This window comes from Heptranchias perlo, chromosome 1 (assembly GCF_035084215.1).
Source record: "Heptranchias perlo isolate sHepPer1 chromosome 1, sHepPer1.hap1, whole genome shotgun sequence".
Classification (NCBI taxonomy): domain Eukaryota; kingdom Metazoa; phylum Chordata; class Chondrichthyes; order Hexanchiformes; family Hexanchidae; genus Heptranchias; species Heptranchias perlo.
Window position 1 is genome coordinate 12,494,772 of NC_090325.1, and position 20,515 is coordinate 12,515,286.

The following is a 20,515-nucleotide window of genomic DNA, read 5'->3' on the forward strand; positions in this document are numbered from 1 at the left end:
CTCTCTTCGCCTCTTGGCCCTATCCTGACTGTCTGCTAGCAACTAAGAAGGAAGCCATCCAGTAAACCTCGCAACCACATGTCGACGGCAGCAGCAGGCACAGGGGCCAGGCCTTTTTCATCTGTTTCACCGGTGAGCATTAATTTTCTGGCTGCCACAAGACAACCTAGCATAAGTGTAAGGTTGGGGGTTAAGGGATATTGCTAAACTTGTGATTTTAGAATTTTCCCTCGATGTGTCTGTTTCTTTCAACCCGATAAGTGTAAGACTGTATTACATCCATAGCGATTTCTTTATCTTCTGTATTATACTGTTTACCTTGTAGTTTTAGTTTTCTTATTAATAAACATTGGTTTTCCTTGTACCAATCCACTGGTCTGTTTGTCTGTCTTTGTTACCACTCGATAAGTCCTCAGCTCAGAATCAGGAAGGGGTAAGCGATTCGCAACCGCACTGCGGGCAGGGCAGCTCAGGAAAAACATAACTGGCTGACCTATTATAAGCCCGAGAAACAGTAAAAAAAGAAACCCCTTACAATACACAACTCCCACTATAGTCTTAGATCCTTTCCTATTTCTCAATTCAACCCATAAGGTCTCTATTGGCTGCTTACCTCTCGTTATATGCTCCTTTATCATTGAAGTGGGATTTCATCTCTAATCACTAAGGCTTCTCCTCCCCCTTTTCCATTTTCCCTATCTCTCCTGTAGACCTTATAACCCGGTATATTTAGTTCATGTTCAGGAAAGGAGGGCAGAAAAGGGAGCAAAAATGGGATGAGAAAAGTATTCAGTGGATATTGAACACTTGGTGGCCTCGAAATCCCACGCAGTGATTCATGCCGGATTTGCACCAACGTGTCTGGAGTTGTGCCACCGATGCTCGACAGAACTGAAATCTGCCAGATTTTGCATGGGTCAGCCCATTAACATGTCCAGTGCAAATCCCATCATAAACAGCAGTAATGTGCTGGGAGTGTTTAGAAATTAGATTGCAGCCTTTAAAAAGCCAAGTCTGGAAGAAGGTGCAGTAGCAGGCTTGGGGAGCAGCAGGTAAGGAGGAAAGTGTTTGGATCACTGAGTTCACTGTTGGGTAGCTGCACTGGATAGCTCATGTGTCTTTCTCCTACAGCTAATATATAACTTGACACAGTATTCTGGACTTAATGGGGGTTAAATTGGGTCACGTAGCGCCCATTTTTCAGACGCTACGCAGCCTCCTAAAGCCCCAAAATGGCGGGAAGGATGTGCGCGGACACTGTCAACTGGAAGTCCGTCACCCGCCATATTGGGTAAGGACAAACAAGAGGTTTCCTTTACCCACGCCTGAAGTAGGTGTTAGGCCCCGTGCATGTGTAACTAAGGAGCTGAACACCTGCTTCATTTCCCCGCTGCAACATTGGTTTGCCCTGAGGCAGCTGGTACCATCGGCATCAGGGAAACCAACCCTAAAGATAGGTTTGAAGGCTCTTCAAATTGGGCTCATTTCCCTAAGCGCACAGGCACGAGTACTCCTTTTCTATTCAATTTTCTAGAAGTAAAGGGAATTAGGGGTTACGGGGAGCAGGCAGGAAATTGGACATGAATTTAAATTTGAGGTTAGGATCAGATCAGCCATGGGCTTATTGAATGGCGGAGCAGGCTCGAGGGGCCGATTGGCCTACTCCTGCTCCTATTTCTTATGTTCTTATGTAGTAGGTACGTTTTAAAAGCTTTTTCATATCAAATATTATTTAATATAAGAAACTGACTCGTATACACCAATGAAACTATTAAATGTTTCAGTATAGTTTTTTAAAGTCATTTTCAGTGATTTTAAATCAGGTTACTCACAGGCGGAGGACTGGGCACCCTTATTAAAAATGCTTATTTTTGGTAATTAAACAATTTTCAGCTGTATTAATAAAACTGCACCGGGTTAGCACATCTTAAATACATCAAGGAATACTTTTTTAATGGAAAGAAGAAAAAAGGAAACAATTACATTCTATTATGCTGCCCGATTGCACTGATTCATTGAAGATTTTACTTTGCCTCTCCCAGGAGATTACACGGCTGCGGGGTGTGTGGGGGTGTGTGGGGGGGTGGGCAGAGGAAGTGTCTAGTCATGATGCTCCAGGCATTATGACTGTGGGCCAGGCTCGATGGACCAGCAGGTCTTTTCCTGCCTGTCATTTACAAAAATGTATGTTCCTAGGTTCATTTTCGTTATAAAGTTATGATTGATTGAATTATTCAGTTTCCAACTTGAACTCATTTAACAGTTCAGTACACCAGCACTTAATATCAACGCTGAAAATGGTTTTCAAAGGAAAACTCTGCCATCTATAAGACTCTACTGATACCTGTGTAAATGGAGCTACACATTCACTCTTTTTGGGCACTAAGGGATATGGGGATCGGGCGGGAAAGTGGAATTGAGGTCGAAGATCAGCCATGATCTGATTGAATGGCGGAGCAGGCTCGAGGGGCCGCACGGCCTACTCCTGCTCCTATTTCTTATGTTCTTATGTGTCATTGTGTCCTGCTTTTCAGGAATGCCTTCCACTGGAGGATATGGCAAAGACAGCTGAAGAAAGGACAAGGTATAGAAAGCTCACAGTTTCAGTCAGATCAACCTCCAAAGCCTTCTTGAGGAAACCAAACACGGTCGCACCGTGTGCCTTCTCTCTCATCTCCAGTACTGCAGACCAGTGTCCCAAGAATTTCAATGAGCTGACAAAGCAAGCAAGGTAACACACCAGCTACTCCCTTTTTTCCTTCCTTAGGCACCAGTACAATTAATAGCTACAAAACTAACCATCCACACTGCATTTTGGTCAATAGAAGCAGTGACTAAGGATTTTTAAGTATGTGTAACCATCTCCTCCAACACACCTTCTTGCACGCACAACCTTAAAACCCCTTCATCAGACAACTAATGTAACAGATCTGATGGTATCACTTTAACACAGTGATACCACCAGATTTCTTACATTAGTTGTCTGATGCCACTTGGGAGACAATCTTCAGTTGCCATGCTTTATCTATTTCACTCAATCTTATTGCAGGAGAAACCTGCACGCAATGCCCAGTGAAGGCAGAGCATCGAAGGGTGCATTCCAGACATCAAGGGGCTTCTTCCTCATTGACTATAAGGATGATGAAGATGGGGAGGATAATGATGAAGAGGAAGTCACTATCAAGCCCACCCATGAGTCCCTGGGCCAACATTCTGCCCCATGTTCCTCGATCTCACACACTCCATCACTTAATTTTTTACTCCCATGCACTAGCTCAGATACTTTCGTGGGTTGGGAAAAGGGGGAATTAGATATTGTTAGTGAGGATCTGGCACTGGGTGATGCACAGGGCATGAGAGAACTGTAGGAATGCAGTTTGGGTGAGGATGTGCCACTTTCCTAGCTCAGGCTAAGGATAAGGCTGCTCATTGCCTTGAAGTTGTAGGACCCAGAGCTGATGAGAAGAAGGACATTTGAGGAACATTGCACTTGTGTTGGATAATCCTTAGACTTTTAATAATAGATTTGTGGACGTTCGAGACAGTATTATGTCTGACAATTAACTGCATATATTATTGTTTCAAAACTTTCATCTTAAGACTGCACGCAGAGCAGTACACACCAGTCCTACCTCGAGAAAACTGACATGCAAAGAACTCCCCGGGTATCACTTGAGGGTGGTATGGGATGGGGAATTTCTATTCTATCTCTAACGTGGTGCACATTTCTTTCATGACCTGGCCCACAAATTATTTTTTTATTCGTTCATGGGATGTGGGCGTCGCAGGCGAGGCCGGCATTTATTGCCCATTCCTAATTGCCCTTGAGAAGGTGGTGGTGAGCCGCCTTCTTGAACCGCTGCAGTCCGTGTGGTGAAGGTTCTCCCACAGTGCTGTTAGGAAGGGAGTTCCAGGATTTTGACCCAGCGACGATGAAGGAATGGCGATATATTTCCAAGTCGGGATGGTGTGTGACTTGGAGGGGAACGTGCAGGTGGTGTTGTTCCCATGTACCTGCTGCTCTTGTCCTTCAAGGTGGTAGAGGTCGCGGGTTTGGGAGGTGCTGTCAAAGAAGCCTCGGCGAGTTGCTGCAGTGCATCCTGTGGATGGTACACACTGCAGCCACTGTGCGCCGGTGGTGAAGGGAGTGAATGTTTAGTGTGGTGGATGGGGTGCCAATCAAGCGGGCTGCTTTGTCCTGGATGGTGTCGAGCTTCTTGAGTGTTGATGGAGCTGCACTCATCCAAGCAAGTGGAGAGTATTCCATCACACTTCTGACTTGTGCCCTGTAGATGGTGGAAAGGCTTTGGGGAGTCAGGAGGTGAGTCACTCACTGCAGAATACCCAGCCTCTGACCTGCTCTTATAGCCACAGTATTTATGTGGCTGGTCCAGTTAAGTTTCTGGTCAATGGTGACCCCCAGGATGTTGATGGTGGGGAATTCGGTAATGGTAATGCCGTTGAATGTCAAGGGGAAGTGGTTAGACTCTCTCTTGTTGCAGATGGTCATTGCCTGGCACTTGTCTGGCGCGAATGTTACTTGCCACTTATGAGCCCAAGCCTGGACGTTGTCCAGGTCTTGCTGCATGCGGACACAGACTGCTTCATTATTTGAGGGGTTGTGAATGGAACTGAACACTGCAATCATCAGCGAACATTCCCATTTCTGACCTTATGATGGAGGGAAGGTCATTGATGAAGCAGCTGAAGATGGTTGGGCCGAGGACACTGCCCTGAGGAACTCCTGCAGCAATGTCCTGGGGCTGAGATGATTGGCCTCCAACAACCACTACCATCTTCCTTTGTGCTAGGTATGACTCCACCCACTGGAGAGTTTTCCCCCTGATTCCCATTGACTTCAGTTTTACTAGGGCTCCTTGGTGCCACACTCAGTCAAATGCTCCCTTGATGTCAAGGGCAGTCACTCTCACCTCACCTCTGAAATTCAGCCCTTTTGTCCATGTTTGGACCAAGGCTGTAATGAGGTCTGGAGCCGAGTGGTCCTGGCGGAACCCAAACTGAGCATCGGTGAGCAGGTTATTGGCGAGTAAGTGCCGCTTGATAGCACTGTTGACGACACCTTCCATCACTTTGCTGATGATTGAGAGTAGGCTGATGGGGCGGTAATTGGCCGGATTGGATTTGTCCTGCTTTTTGTGGACAGGACATAACTGGGCAATTTTCCACATTGTCGGGTAGATGCCAGTGTTGTGGCTGTACTGGAACAGCTTGGCTCGAAGCGCAGCTAGTTCTGGAGCACAAGTCTTCAGTACTACAGCTGGGATGTTGTCAGGGCAAACAGCCTTTGCTGTATCCAGTGCACTCAGCCGTTTCTTGATATCACGTGGAGTGAATCGAATTGGCTGAAGACTGGCTTCAGTGATGGTGGGGATATCAGGAGGAGGCCGAGATGGATCATCCACTCGACACTTCTGGCTGAAGATGGTTGCAAACGCTTCAGCCTTGTCTTTTGCTCCATTATCACTATCAACTACCCACGGCATTCCCCACCTTGAAAGAACATGTTCCACGAGAACCTAAGCGGTAGAGAGTCTGTACACTGGCGGGTGGGTATCACTTCGAGCTAATTGGCGAAGGAGCTATGACTGAGGAAATATTGTTACCTCTAGGAGACTGCAACAGCTTACCTGTGTATTCACGTTTTTAAAAAAAACGAATACAGCATGTCTTTATGTTCAGCATTACAACTTGGCAAACAGAAGAAAGGGGTTAATTATTTCTTCTTGACTAACTTTGAAGAACATCATGGTATGCAGTCATCCACCGCAACAGCAGTTTCAGACTTCTTGTATGCAAATTTGAAAAACAGTGATTTGAAAAAAAAACATCATGCTGTAACTAAAACCTTGTAATTTTCCAAAATCCCTTTTACTTATTAAAAAAAACTCTTTGTGCATTTAACAGTGATATAGTGCTTCCTGCAAATTTATAAAACCTGCTGCAATCAATTTAACTTAAAAAAAATAAACATGCACAAAGATCCCAACAACCCAAAGTCGCAGGTATTATCCACCCAATCAAATACACACAAATTCTGCAAACAAACCTGAGTCCAAATAAATCTAGTCTACCTGTCTCTAATCTAAAATGTGTATGGCCAATTTTCAAACGTGTTTTTTTTAAAATGAAAGTTTTCCCAATTTCTAACATTGTGACCTTAAGTGACAGTAACACTGGTATACTGTTTAACTATACAAAATTGTAAAACTTGCATCTCTAGGAATTGAAAATTTGATAAAATAAACAGCAGCCATTAGTTATAGGAACATAGGAACAGGAGTAGGCCATTCAGCCCTCGTGCCTGCTCAGCCATTTGATAAGATCATGGCTGATCTGTGATCTAACTCCATATACCTGACTTTGGCCCATATCCCTTAATACCTTTGGTTGCCAAAAAGCTATCTATCTCAGATTTAAATTTAGCAATTGATCTAGTATCAATTGCCGTTTGCGGAAGAGAGTTCCAAACTTCTACCACCCTTTGTGTGTAGAAATGTTTTCTAATCTCACTCCTGAAAGGTCTGGCTCTAATTTTTAGACTGTGCCCCCTACTCCTAGAATCCCCAACCAGTGGAAATAGTTTCTCTCTATCCACCCTATCCGTTCCCCTTAATATCTTACAAACTTCGATCAGATCGCCCCTTAACCTTCTAAACTCTAGAGAATACAACCCCAATTTGTGTAATCTCTCCTCGTAACTTAACCCTTGAAGTCTGGGTATCATTCTAGTAAACCTACGCTGCACTCCCTCCAAGGCCATTATGTCCTTCCGATGAAGTTATTACTATTTTGTAAACCTGCGTATCATCTTGTTGGGGAAGACAGAATTTTAGTTTGTTCATCTCATTTAAAAGTAGAGTTACCTTGACTTGTCTCGTGCACCCAAGGATCTGAGACAACGCAGGACTACCTTAAATCTCCAAAGATTTTAGGGGCAACCATGTTAAGTTGAAATTAATGTCACATACCCGAACAACCATATTCACGTTCTCTGATAGTCAACATAACAACTCCACGTACCTTAATCACACTCAATCATTAAATTGTTATTTGCTCTCATCCACCTTAAATTTTTGATTCCCTGTTATGGGTGATGAACTTAAAAGTGCCAATTGCTACGTGACAATCACAGGTTGCGTGTCCAGGGAGTATCCACATAGTTTACATAACTAGCTGTTTGTGTTGGCCATCCACAGAAGACCAGTATTCAAAATTTGATCTTGGGAGAGGCATATCAAGTTGCCAGAAAAAGCAGCAAGCCTGAGGGTTGGGAGCATTTTAGAATTCAGCAAAGGAGGGCCAAGAAATTGATAAAGAAAGGGAAAATAGAATGAGAGTAAACTAGCGAGAAATATAAAAACGGACTGTAAAAGCTTCTATAGGTATAGGAACATAGGAACAGGAGTAGGCCATTCAGCCCCTCGTGCCTGCTCCGCCATTTGATAAGATCATGGCTGATCTGTGATCTAACTCCATATACCTGCCTTTGGCCCATATCCCTTAATACCTTTGGTTGCCAAAAAGCTATCTATCTCAGATTTAAATTTTGCAATTGAGCTAGTATCAATTGCCGTTTGCGGAAGAGAGTTCCAAACTTCTACAACCCTTTGTGTGTAGAAATGTTTTCGAATATCGCTCCTGAAAGGTCTGGCTCTAATTTTTAGACTGTGCCACCTACTCCTAAAATCCCCAACCAGTGGAAATAGTTTCTCTCTGTCCATCCTATCTGTTCCCCTTAATATCTTATAAACTTCGATCAGATCACCCCTTAACCTTCTAAACTCTATAGAATACAACCCCAATTTCTGTAATCTCTCCTCATAACTTAACCCTTGAAGTTCGGGTATCATTCTAGTAAACCTATGCTGCACTCCCTCCAAGGCCAATATGTCCTTCCGAAGGTACGGTGCCCAGAACTGTTCACAGTACTCCAGGTGCGGTCTAACCAGGGTTTTGTATAGCTGCAGCATAACTTCTGCCCCCCCTTGTACTCTCGTCCTCTAGATATAAAGGCCAGCATTCCATTAGCCTTATTGATTATTTTATGCACCTGTTCATGACACTTCAATGATCTATGTATCTGAACCCCTAAGTCCCTTTGGACATCCACTGTTTTTAACCTTTTACCATTTAGAAAGTACCCTGTTCTATCCTTTTTTGATCCAAAGTGGATGACCTCACATTTGTCTACACTGAATTCCATTTGCCACAGTTTTGCCCATTCACCTAATCTATCAGTATCGCTTTGTAATTTTATGTTTTCATCTACACTGCTTACAATGCCATCAATCTTTGTGTCATCGGCAAACTTAGATATGAGACCTTCTATGCCTTCATCTAAGTCGTTAATAAATATTGTGAATAATTGAGGCCCCAAGACAGATCCCTGCGGGACTCCACTAGTCACATCCTGCCAATGTGAGTACCTAACAATTATCCCTACTCTCTGTCGCCCTTCGCTCAGCCAACTTCCTAACCAAGTCCGTACTTTTCCCTCGTTTCCATGGGCTTCTATCGTAGCTAACAGTCTCTTATGTGGGACCTTATCAAATGCCTTCTGGAAGTCCATATAAATAACATCCATTGACATTCCCCTTTCGACTACTTTAGTCACCTCTTCAAAAAGTTCAACCAGGTTTGTCAGGCACGACCTACCTTTCACAAATCCATGCTGGCTCTCTCTGATTAACTGAAAATTCTCGAGGTGTTCAGTCACCCTATCCTTAATTATAGGCTCCAGCATTTTCCCCACAACAGATGTTAGGCTAACTGGTCTCCCTCTCTCTCCTTTCTTAAAAAGCGGAGTGACATGTGCAATTTTCCAATCCAGAGTCACTGAAAGCTAACATGCAGGTGCAGTAAGGAATTAGGAAGGCAAATGGTATGTTGGCCTTTATAACAAGAGGATTTTAGTACAGGAGTAAAGATGTCTTACTGCAATTATATAGGGCCTTGGTGAGACCGCACCTGGAGTATTGTGTCTCCTTACCTAAGAAAGGATATACTTGCCATAGAGGGAGTGCAACAAAGGTTCACCAGATTCCTGGGATGGCGGGATTGTCATATGAGGAGAGATTGTGTAGACTAGGCCTGTATTCTCTAGAGTTTAGAAGAATGAGAGGTGATCTCATTGAAACATACAAAATTCTTACAGGGCTCAACAGAGTAGTTGCAGGTAGGATGTTTCCCCTGACTGGGGAGTCTAGAACCAGGGGTCATGGTCTCCGAATAAGGGGTAGGCCATTTAGGACTGAGGTGAGGAGAAATTTCTTCACTCAGAGGGTGGTGAATCTTTGGAATTCTCTACCCCAGAGGGCTGTGGAGGCTCAGTCATTGAGTACATTCAAAACAGAGATCGATAGATTTCTAGATATTAAAGGCATCAAGGGATATGGGGATGGTGCAGAAAAATGGCGTTGAGGTAGAAGATCAGCCATGATCTTGTTGAATGGCGGAGCAGGCTCGAGGGGCCGGATGGCCGACTCCCGCTCCTATTTCTTATGATTAGACTCTCGGTCTGTAAACTCAAGTCAGTTAACATCAATTACTCCAATCCAGTTCAGACCGAAAAACAGAAGGACTCAATATCTCAAAATAACACATATATGTATACATATATAGAGAAGACAATTAACAAACTCAGGATAGCACGTGCTTAGAGAAAACACAATGATTAAAATGTTTATATTACCCGTAACAACAGGAGCTAAAGAGGTTAAAGTTGCTTTAGTTCTGTGAAAAGAAAAGGAGCAGAAGCTGCAGAAAGCAGCACACACATTTAAAGAGACAGTACACTGTCACAGAACAACCTGCTCAAAGATTCTAGATTAATTACAGCATGAATCTTTTCTGGGGGTTGCGGGGTGGTGGTTTGTACTCATCAAGGTGAGAGAAGACAGTGCTCGGTAATAGAACATCCCCACTTCAACTATCCAGTGTCAGGATCAAGCAATCCCAAGTTAGGTGGTGCAGAGTATACCTCCTTCTGCTTTGCTCAACCTCTGAAAAAGACATACTGCACCAATTTGCCATTTCCGAAACCAGCCATCCCAAAGTCTTTCTGAATGACGTCTCAATTTAAGCACCAATTGTGCGGACTCAGTAGCCATTTTGTTCTTTTAGCTCAAAAAAGACTTGGAACTGGATTGAGATGGCTGAAATCCAAAACGTCAGCAAACAGAGGTGATTTCTACCGTATGATTGTCAAGTTGTAACCATTGGAAAAACAGAAATCTATATTACTGAGTTAACTATGTCTATTTTAACCGCTTGATTCCAAGAGTTGACGGGACTTCCTTTTTCAATATGAGAAACTACAGCAATTTGTATTTATGTCTTTAACGCAGAAGAATGTCCCAAAGTGTCTCACAGATGCATAATCAAAAAATGGATGCCGAGCCAAAAAAAAACCTTAGGATGGGTGAGAGGTGAGTTTTAAGGAGGGTCTTAAAGGAGGAAAGGGAGATGGAGAGGCAGGGAGGATTTAGGGAAGTAATTCAGAGTGTGAAGCCTAGGTAGCTGAAGGCATGGTCACTAATGGTCGGGCAAAGGGAGGGGAGGATGTACAACAGCCAGAGTCAGAGGAGCAGGGAGTTCAGGGAAAGGTGACAGAGATCGGGAAATATGGGACCGTGAAGGGATTTAAACACGAGGATGAGAATTTTAGATATGAGGCATTGGGAGACCAGGAGCCAATGTCGGTGAGGGGTAGGAACATAGGAACAGGAGTAGGCCATTCAGCCCCTCGTGCCTGCTCCGCCATTTGATAAGATCATGGCTGATCTGTGATCTAACTCCATATACCTGCCTTTGGCCCATATCCCTTAATACCTTTGGTTGCCAAAAAGCTATCTATCTCAGATTTAAATTTAGCAATTGAACGAGTATCAATTGCCGTTTGCGTGGGTGATGGGTAATCAAGTCTGGGCATGGGATAGGATACAAGCGGCAGAATTTTGGATGAGCTGAAGTTTATGGAGGGTGGAGTATGGGGGGCCGGTATGGAGAGCACTGGAATAGTCTAGTCTGGAAGTGACAAAATCACAGATGAAGGTTTCAGCAGCAGGTGGGCTGCGATGGAGCTGAGGCAGACGGTGTCATGAAGGTGGAAGTCCTCAGTCTTTGTAATGGAGAGGATATGGGGGCAGAAGCTCACAGGATCGTGGCTGTGAACAGTCTGGTGTAGCCTGAGACAGTAGGCGGGGATGGGATGGAATTGCTGGCAAGCGTGTGGAGTTTGTGGTGAGGGCCAAAGACAGTGGCTTCGGTTTTCCTAATGTTAAGCAGAGGAAAGTGCAGGTCATTCAAGATTTGATTCGGACAAGAAGTCTGACAACTCAGAGGCAGTGGAGGGGTTGAGAACGATGGTGATGAGATAGCGTTGGGTGTCATCAGTGTACAAGTGAAACTGATCCCATGTCTGCGAACAATGTCGCCAAGTGACAGCATGTAGATGAGGAAGAGGAGGATAGAACTTGGGGGGGCTTGAGGTAACAGTGCAGCTGTTGTGGGGGGAGGGGCAGAGAAACCATCGATGGGAATGCTCTGGCTACGAATGGAAGCAATCGAGGGTAGTCTCACTAAGCTGGAGGAGAGGAGTTGGAGGAGGATGGCGTGTTTGCGTGTGTCAAAAGCTGCAGGGAGGTTAAGGAGGATGAGAAGGGATAATGCACCACTGTTACAGTCACAGAGAATGCCGTTCATGACTTTGGTTAGGGCAGTTTCGGTGCAGTGGTGGGAAGGAAACCTGATTGGAGAAATTCCAACATGGAGATCAGGAGTGATGGGCATGGATTTGGGAGGCAACAACACGTTTAAGGACTTTGGAGAGGAAAAGGAAGTCAAAGATGGTGTGCTGGTTTTCAAGAGCAGGGGGGTTGAGGGTGTGTTTTTTGAGAAGGGGGTAATGACAACAGTTTTGAAAGGGAAAGGGACAGTCCTGAGGAAAGGGAACCATTTGCAATGTTAGCTAGCATGGGAGCCAGCAATGCAAGTTAGGTGCTCAGCAATTCAGTGGTATAGTGTCAAGGGATCCTGAGGTGGGTTAGGCTCGTGGATAAGATGAACCTGTAGAGGGCATGGAAGAGATAGGAAAGGTGGGTTCATGGTTCGGATTTGGTGAATGGGGAAGGGGAAGGGGAGGGGGAGGAAGCAGCAGTACAGATGGTCTCAATCTTGGTGACAAAGAAGTCCATGAGCTCCTTGCACTTGTCACTGGATGAGACGGTGGAGGGTTAGGGAACAGGGATTTAAGGAGACTGTTAGTAGTGGAGAACTAAAGTCGACAATTATATTTGCTCTTCAGGATGATCCTGGAATAGTGGACAGTTTCGGCAGAGGAGAGTGAAGCCCAATAGCATACGATCTGGTCCAGCCAGATCTGGTGATGGATGGCTAAGCCAGTTGTGCGCCACATATGCTCTAGTCTGCACCCCTGCAACATAAGGGAGCAAAAATATGGGCATTACTAGGGAAAATAATGGGATGGGAGGCAGTAAAGATGGGGACAAAGGTGGAGATCAGGGAGTGTTTGAGCAAATCGATGGCTGCAGAAATATCATGGTGAATGGAGGGCCAAAGGTTAGCCAATTTGAAAGTGCAGTGACTTGGGGAGGGGGGAAATAGTTTTATTTCCAGGAAGATGATGAGGGATCTTTGGTTATTTGAATCTCCATCTTAGGTCCTCTTGTCCTCTTTCATCTGAATTTATTGCCCTCCTGCCTTCCCTAAATCTCTCCCTCCATAAAACCTGTCCTACTCAAATTCACAGCCACCATTTTGACCGTGCCAGCTCCCATAGTCTTGATCACTGACAAGTCCATCTCCAAACGTTTCCTTGTATTTCCTCCAATTTTTGCCTCTTGCACATCCGTGATGAAGGATACAACAACAACAATAACAACATGCATTTATATAGCGCCTTTAATGTAATAAAACGTCCCAAGGCACTTCACAGGAGCGATTATCAAACAAAATTTGACACCGAGCCACGTAAGGAGATATTAGGACAGGTGACCAAAAGCAGATAGATTTTAAGAAGAGTCTTAGAGGAGGATAGAGAGAGGCAGAAAGGTTTAGGGAAGGAACTCCAGAGTTTAGGGCCTGGGCAGCTGAAGGCACGGCTGCCAATGGTGAAGCGATTAAAATCGGGGATGCGCAAGAGGCAAGAATTGAAGGAAATGTAATTGGAGGAAATACAAGGAAATATTTGGAGATAGCCTCGTCAGTGATCAATACTATGGGAGCTGGCACAGCCAAAGTGGTGGCTGTGAATATGGGTAGGACAGTTATATGGATGGAGAGGTTTAGGGAGGGCAAGAGGGCAATAAATTCAGATGAAAGAGGACAAGGGGACCTAAGATGAAGAATCACTCAATGCAGATGCTGAGGAAAGAAAGAAAAAGGAAGAAAAGATTTGCATTTATACAGCACCTTATCACATCTCTCAGAAATATCTCACTGTGCTTTCCATATAATATTGCTTTGAAGTCCAGTACCTATTGCCATGTAGGCCAACGAAGCACCCATTTTGTGTCGAGCATAAACCCATAAACAGCAATAACTAGTAAATCTGATATTGGTGATGTTAGTTGAGGAAGGAATGTTGGCCAGGCTACCACACTACTTCTTTGAAAAATGTCACGAGAGATTCACTGGAACAGATCTCAGTTAACATCTCATCCAAAGGTCAAGAGATAGACGTACCAAACACGCACATACAGGAAATTAGGAAAGCAAAGACAGGACATGAAAAAATAATGACAACTAAAATTAAGGAAAACCCAAAAATGTTTTATGACTACATAAAGAGCAAGAGGATAACTAAGGAAAGAGTAGGGACAATTGGAGACCAAAAAGGTAACCTATGTGTGGAGGCGGCAGAAGTGGGTATGGTTCTTAATGAATACTTTGCGTCTGTCTTCACAAAAGTGAAATATTGGACGGGATAAACATAGTGAGAGAGGAAGAATTAAGGGTTTTAGCATCTTTGAAAGTAGATAAATCGCCAGGCCCCGATGAAATGTATCCCAGGCTTTTAAGAGAAGCTAGGGAGGAAATAGTGGAGGCTCTGACCATCATTTTCTGATCCTCCCTGGCTACAGACGTGATGCCGGAGAATTGGAGGACTGCTAACGTTGTACCGTTGTTTAAAAAGGGAGAAACCTCGGTAGTGGGTAAATTATAAACCATCATTTAGAAAGGCACAGCTTAATCAAGGACAGTCAACATGAATTTGTTAAGGGAACGTTGTGTTTGACTAACAATGAATTTTTTGAGGAGGTAACAAGGAGGGTCGATGAGGGTAATGCATTTGATGTAGTGTACGTAGATTTTAGCAAGGCTTTTACCAAGGTCCCACATGGCAGACTGGTCAAAATAGTAAAAGCCCATGGGATCCAAGGGAAAGTGGCTAGCTGGATCCAAAATTGGCTCAGTGGCAGGAAGCAAAGGGTAATGGTTGATGGGTGTTTTTGCGACTGGAAGGCTGTTTCCAGTGGAGTTCCGCAAGGCTCAGTACTTGGTCCCTTGCTTTTTGTGGTATATATTAATGATTTGGTCTTGAATGTCAGGGGCATTATCAAGAAGTTTGCAGATGATACAAAAATTGGCCATGTGGTTGATAATGAGGAGGAAAGCTGTAGACTGCAGGAAGATATCAATGGACTGGTCAGGTGGGCAGAAAAGTGGCAAATGGAATTCAATCCAGAGAAGTGTGAGGTAATGCAATTGGGGAGGGCAAACAAGGCAAGGGAGTACACAATAAATGGAAGGATACTGAGAGGTGTAGAGGAACAAAGGGACCTTGAAGTGCATGTCCACAAATCCCTGAAGGTAGCAGGACAGATAGATAACGTGGTTAAAAAGGCATATGGGATACTTTCCTTTATTAGCCGAGGCACAGAATATAAGAGCAGGGCGGTTATGCTAGAACTGTATAAAACATTGGTTAGGCCACAGCTTGAGCACTGCATACAGTTCTGGTCACCACATTACAGGGAAGATGTGATTGCACTAGAGAGGGTACAGAGGAGATTTGGTCTCCCTGGATGTTGCCAGGGCTGGAGAATTTCAGTTATGAGAAAAGATTGGATAGGCTGGGGTTGTTTTCTTTGGAACAAAGGAGACTGATAAGAAATTTAATTGAGGTATATAAAATTATGATGGGACTAGATAGAGTGGATAGGGAGGACCTATTTCCCTCAGCAGAAGGGTCAGTGACCAAAGGGCATGGATTCAAAGTATTTGGTAGAAGGATTAGAGAGGAGCTGAGGAGACATTTTTTCACCAGAGGATGTTGGGGTCTGGAACTCACTGCCTGAAAGGGTGGTAGAGGCAGAAACCCTCAACTCATTTAAAAAGTACCTGGATGTGCACTTGAAGTGCCGTGACCTACAGGGCTACGGACCAAGTGCTGGAAAGTGGGATTAAATTGGACAGCTCTTTTTTTTGGCTAGCACGGACATGATGGGCCGAATGGCTTCCTTCTGTGCTGTTACTTTCTATGATTCCCACGCAAAACAAACGTAGATAAATCTTGCAGAGGAGCAACATAGACCCTTCATACAAATCCTCCTTAACAAATGTTGATAAGAGTTTGTGGAAAATATTCAAAACATGATCAGATATGGTAAGACTACGTGCTCACCTCATTGTAATTTAAAACGTATGGGGTAGAGTTTCTGCTTTGGACGCAATTGGGAAATTGCGCTGGTTAGGCTACAGTTCAAGATTCCAATAAAATGCATGTTCGTAATCACAAATATGAAATCCTCCATGAACGAGCGCAAACAGGCAGCGTAATAAAACATAATCATTTCTTTTTCTTTCTTATCATTAACAAATATTTATTGATGTATTTAAGAGTGATAACCTGGTGCAGTTGTGTTAATACAGCTGAAAATGGGTTTATCACAAAGTATAAGCATATTTAATAAGAGTGTTCAGTCCTCCACCTGTGAGTAACCAGATTTAAAATCACTGAAAATTACTTTAAAAAACTATACTGAACCATTTACTAGTTTCATTATATACACTAGTCAGTTTCTTAGTAAATTAAATATTTTTTTGACGTGTAAAAACTTTTAAAACAAGGCTACTAGTGCCTGTGCACTTAAGAAAATGATTCAATTACGAAAGTGATTGGTTTGGGGCGTAATTCACTTACGTTTAAAATTCCCCGATCTTTTGTGCTGGTTTGGTCAATTGTGCTGGAATCTGGGCGCAAAACTAGCGGAAACTCTACCTCTATCTGTATAATAAAAAGTTTTGTGTCTGTAGTGAGCATGTCCCTAGTCATGAATGTCTGTCAATTTGCTCCTTCTGACCGGTTAAGCAGACAGACTTTTTTCCTGCTTTCTAATTGATTATTTTCTATTTCTCTCATCATGAATCACACTGCACAAAACTTATCTCCCAAAAAACAACTTCTGTCCAATTATATTAAACCCCATTCGTACCGTAGCAAAAAGGTATTTTCGTCGACATGCAGCTGCAATGACCAGTTACTCACCACCCCACAATATACCCCCAAATTAAATTTTAATCACTAAATACACATTTAAAATTCACAAAACAAACAACCAATCCACAAAGGTACTTATCTCACCATTCAATTGTTCCAACAACTCTCCTCAACATCACACAGGACCGACTAATGCCAACAGACCTCATCAACAGCCTCAACCTATGTACACCTTGCCTTACTAGCAGACATCACCAGACCAACCCACATCTACATACAACAACAACTTGCATTTTTAAAGAGTCTTTAACGCAGCCTGCAGTATATGGGAGTTCAGATTTCCAGAGAGAAGTAGAGCTGAGTAATGAAACTATATTTTCGTGCAATGAAAATCCTTTCAAATTATAGCTACGTCAGGGACTCCCTTGCCAATATGGACGCAACCTGGAGAATCCTGCAATTACTGGCAAATCCCTTTTCCTAAACCGGAAAGGCACTGTCATTTGGCCAAGGGAGAAAAGTGCTATCGCTGCAAACAAAACATGGTGTCCAGTAACAGAAATAACATATCAGTCAATGAATAGGAAAATGTAGATCACAGAATTCTTGAGACACTGTAGTCATAACATGCTGTATACCTGGCACCAGATAAACACAATGATCTTGTGAACTCCTGGGATCCCTTCATCAACCCCCCCCCCACCCGAGGTCCACAGATCAGTTTGTGTATTTGTGACATAGAGGGGAGAAAGACATTTGAAGTGAAAAAGACGACAAAATAAATGTTAATTAAACTTAGATAAAATAAAGGTTCCACAAAGAACAGGGTGGGAATAATTTTGACTTTGGGTGAAGTCGATGAAAATTAAAATCGGGAGAGATGTATAACAAGCAATGAATTGATAATGCACGTTTTACACTATCGCTCAAAGTCAAAATGACCCCAGTTAATTTAAATAATTTAAAAATATCCTTGCTTCGTAATAAAGTGACAGTGTGTGTGTGTTTCATGTGCCATCAAGATTTGTCAATCTTCAGAGTTGCTACTTCATGAAAATTAAATGACAGGTCCTTCAAGGACATGCTGTTTACCTGCAAAGCAAAGACTATTATTACACTCCCATTGATCTTACTGCATTCATTTCAATCGGAGGTGTTCTGAATTCCATGGTAGGCCTTTACCTTTTGTTAAACTGTGCTCTCAGGACTTGGTGATGCTGGCCAGGCTGCATTTATTAAGAAAATCTCTCCCTTCACCAAAGAACCTAATGTTATGTGACCATGGCAAAAAGGAACTCAAAAAACTGAAGCAAATTAATTACTTTGTGGCATCAGTGTGGAGATGTGAGCAATATCTGCTCAGTTCAAGGTCGCATGTGAAATATAATTGTAATATTGCACTAACATGAAAAAGATAATAGCTACTCATGAATACAGTTACAGGGATTCCCATATGATACAACACAGCCTAGGCTATCTGCTTCTCTGCGCCTCCTCCCCAAGAATTTTCAGTGGATCTGGGATTGATGAAGGTGGAAAACAACTGAGCAACATGGTCTGCTGCCTCCACACAGTTTTCTGGAGCCTGGTTCTGACAGGGGAAACACAGCCTGCAGTCAGTTGTATGTTAACTTACGCGAGGGGCCTGTGCAAGCACTCTGAGTGTGACCGTGCATAGGTCTCATCAGGGTTTCGAAAAACTATTCAATTACAAATTTAAAAAAAATCAACTCAGGACATGGACGCTGGCAAGGCTGCATTTATTGCTAAGCCTAGCTGCTCTGAGAAAGTGGTGGTGGACCTTAGTCTTGAACCGCTGCCATCCTTGTGGTGGTGGTGCTCCCACAACGGTGTTAGGTTGGGAATTCCACAATATTAGCCCAGCGACGATAAAGGAACGGTGATATATGCCCAAATCAGGATGGTGCATGACTTGGAGAGGAACTTGAAAGCCATGTGGGGTCATTTTAACCGAACTCGCCTTCCATATGTAAATAAAGGAGGAGTGGAAATACAAACAGGGTCAGCGGGGCGTCTCTGGGGCAGCCAGAAGTCCCACCCTACTGGCAATGCACTCCAACCATGCGTGGGGAAGGGGGGGGGGGGGGGGGAAGAAACAGAAAACCTTAGCTAAATGCTTTAATGTGCTATGCCCAACAGTGACATTCTTTTGCGCATTCTTTGGTGACATTAATCTATTACCTGTTCAGATGTGCCCAGTTGTTCAGTTTCTGCTGTGTTGAGCTGGCTGGAGTGTAGTTGTGCATTTCAACCAGTTTGGGGAAATGAAACTTCACCACTTCGGCAATTAAAACTGGAATCAAAGCATACAGAATTTCAGGATGCATAGACATAAGTACCCCTGAAGTGACACTGAACTCACATCACAAGCACAAATCCTTCCTGCTCCTCTAGATTCACAATACAGCAGGGAATTACTGGATCTTTCATTTCATTTTCACCTTCTGCTCTCCTGAAGACACTCACTCCTTGCAGGGGTACGGTTCCACATATACAGGCAGCCCTATGCTACCTCGGCCAAATAATCAATTCTCATTTGCGAGCCTAAGCAGTGAGAGTTATTCAACCACAGGAGACTATTCAACCACAGGAGTCATCACAATCCCTAATCCTGATTGCCCGACGTCCACACACTTTCCAGATGCTGAATTGGAATGAATTCCATCTGCCACTATTACAAGGAATCATTCTGGAGAATACAACACCATCTTATGACCCTGAAAAATACACATACACAGGGGAAAATGTATTACATTGAGCAACATTGAACTGAATGGAAGACTCTAGCTGACGAAAATCATTGATCCACAAACGAAAACCACAAAAATGTCCATCAACATCATGGTATTCTAAGGGTCCATTGGAAGCAGTCTGAAAACAGTCAACAAAAGGCAAAATCAGCAGACCACTGCTAGAGTGAGTCCTTTGCCACAATTACTGAACTCATTTTATTGTAAAGTTGATATTCTGGAAAGGGGTGATCAAATGGGCTGAAGAGCTTTCTTCATCCGAACTCTCCTTGTGATTTTGTGGCATGATTTGGGATTCCAGCTCTGAATTAAAGAGCACAAGGATGAGAACTCTGCCCGCACCTAACACACAGGAGTCACTGGTCAGCAATCAGGAGCAGGTTCTCCTTTCTAGCCCAGAGTTGTTGACTCCAAGCGTAGTGCCCAAATGTTCCTCCTGCTGAAATAAGTGGGAATCAAATCCACACACATCGGAGCAGCTCATATTAGCTCCATACGATTAATTAAAAAATCTTTAAATCCTATTATAAAATATATGCTGCAATAGTGATAGCATTGCCATTATGTAGATTTCATATGTCATCTAATATGCAACGGCACAGACACGATGGGCCAAATGGCCTCCTTCTGTGCTGTATCATTCTATGATTCTGTGCTACCTGTACGGCAGAATTCTCAGGGTTTTCTTGGTAATTGACCTGGACCCTTAAGAAGTGGTGTAGATAGTGACACCTTCTTAGTGGAAGACTAGATTTCATTTCAATCATAGTCTCAGGGATCCCAGTTGGAAAGCCTATCAGATTTATCTTCATCTGAAGTTTTCTGTATTTGCTGATGTACTTGCCTGTTATTTCTACTACAGCATCTTCTTCCTTTGAACAGCTGACGGTCGTTTGAATTTTGGACAGTAGGTGCACCAGAATCAATCATTTGGCACAAAAAGAGACCATTTGGCCCATCGTGCCTGTACCGGCTCTTTGAAAGAGCTATCCAATTAGTCCCAATCCCCCGCTCTTTCCCCATAGCCCTGCAAATTTTTCATTTTCAAGTATATATCCAATGCATTTTTGAAAGTTACTTTGAATCTGCTTCCACCACCCTTTTAAACAGTGCATTCCAGATCATAACAACTCACTGTATAGAAAAATTTCTCCTCATCGCCCCCCTGGCTCTTTTGCCAATTATCTTAAATCTGTGTTCTCTGGTTACCGACCCTCCTGCCAATGAAAACGGTGTCACCCTATTTACGCTATCAAAACCC

At 43.4% G+C, this 20,515-nt stretch overlaps 1 protein-coding gene across 2 annotated transcripts in view; it reads right to left on the reverse strand.

Moving 5' to 3' along the window:
* LOC137317207 (sperm flagellar protein 1-like) overlaps positions 1-20,515 on the reverse strand; it is a 103,682-nt gene that overhangs the window by 66,821 nt on the left and 16,346 nt on the right. For both annotated transcript variants that reach the window (XM_067980757.1, XM_067980736.1), the window contains one exon: positions 18,686-18,797. In XM_067980757.1, coding sequence (XP_067836858.1) covers positions 18,686-18,797 — 112 coding nt within the window. The remainder of the gene's footprint in view (positions 1-18,685; positions 18,798-20,515) is intronic.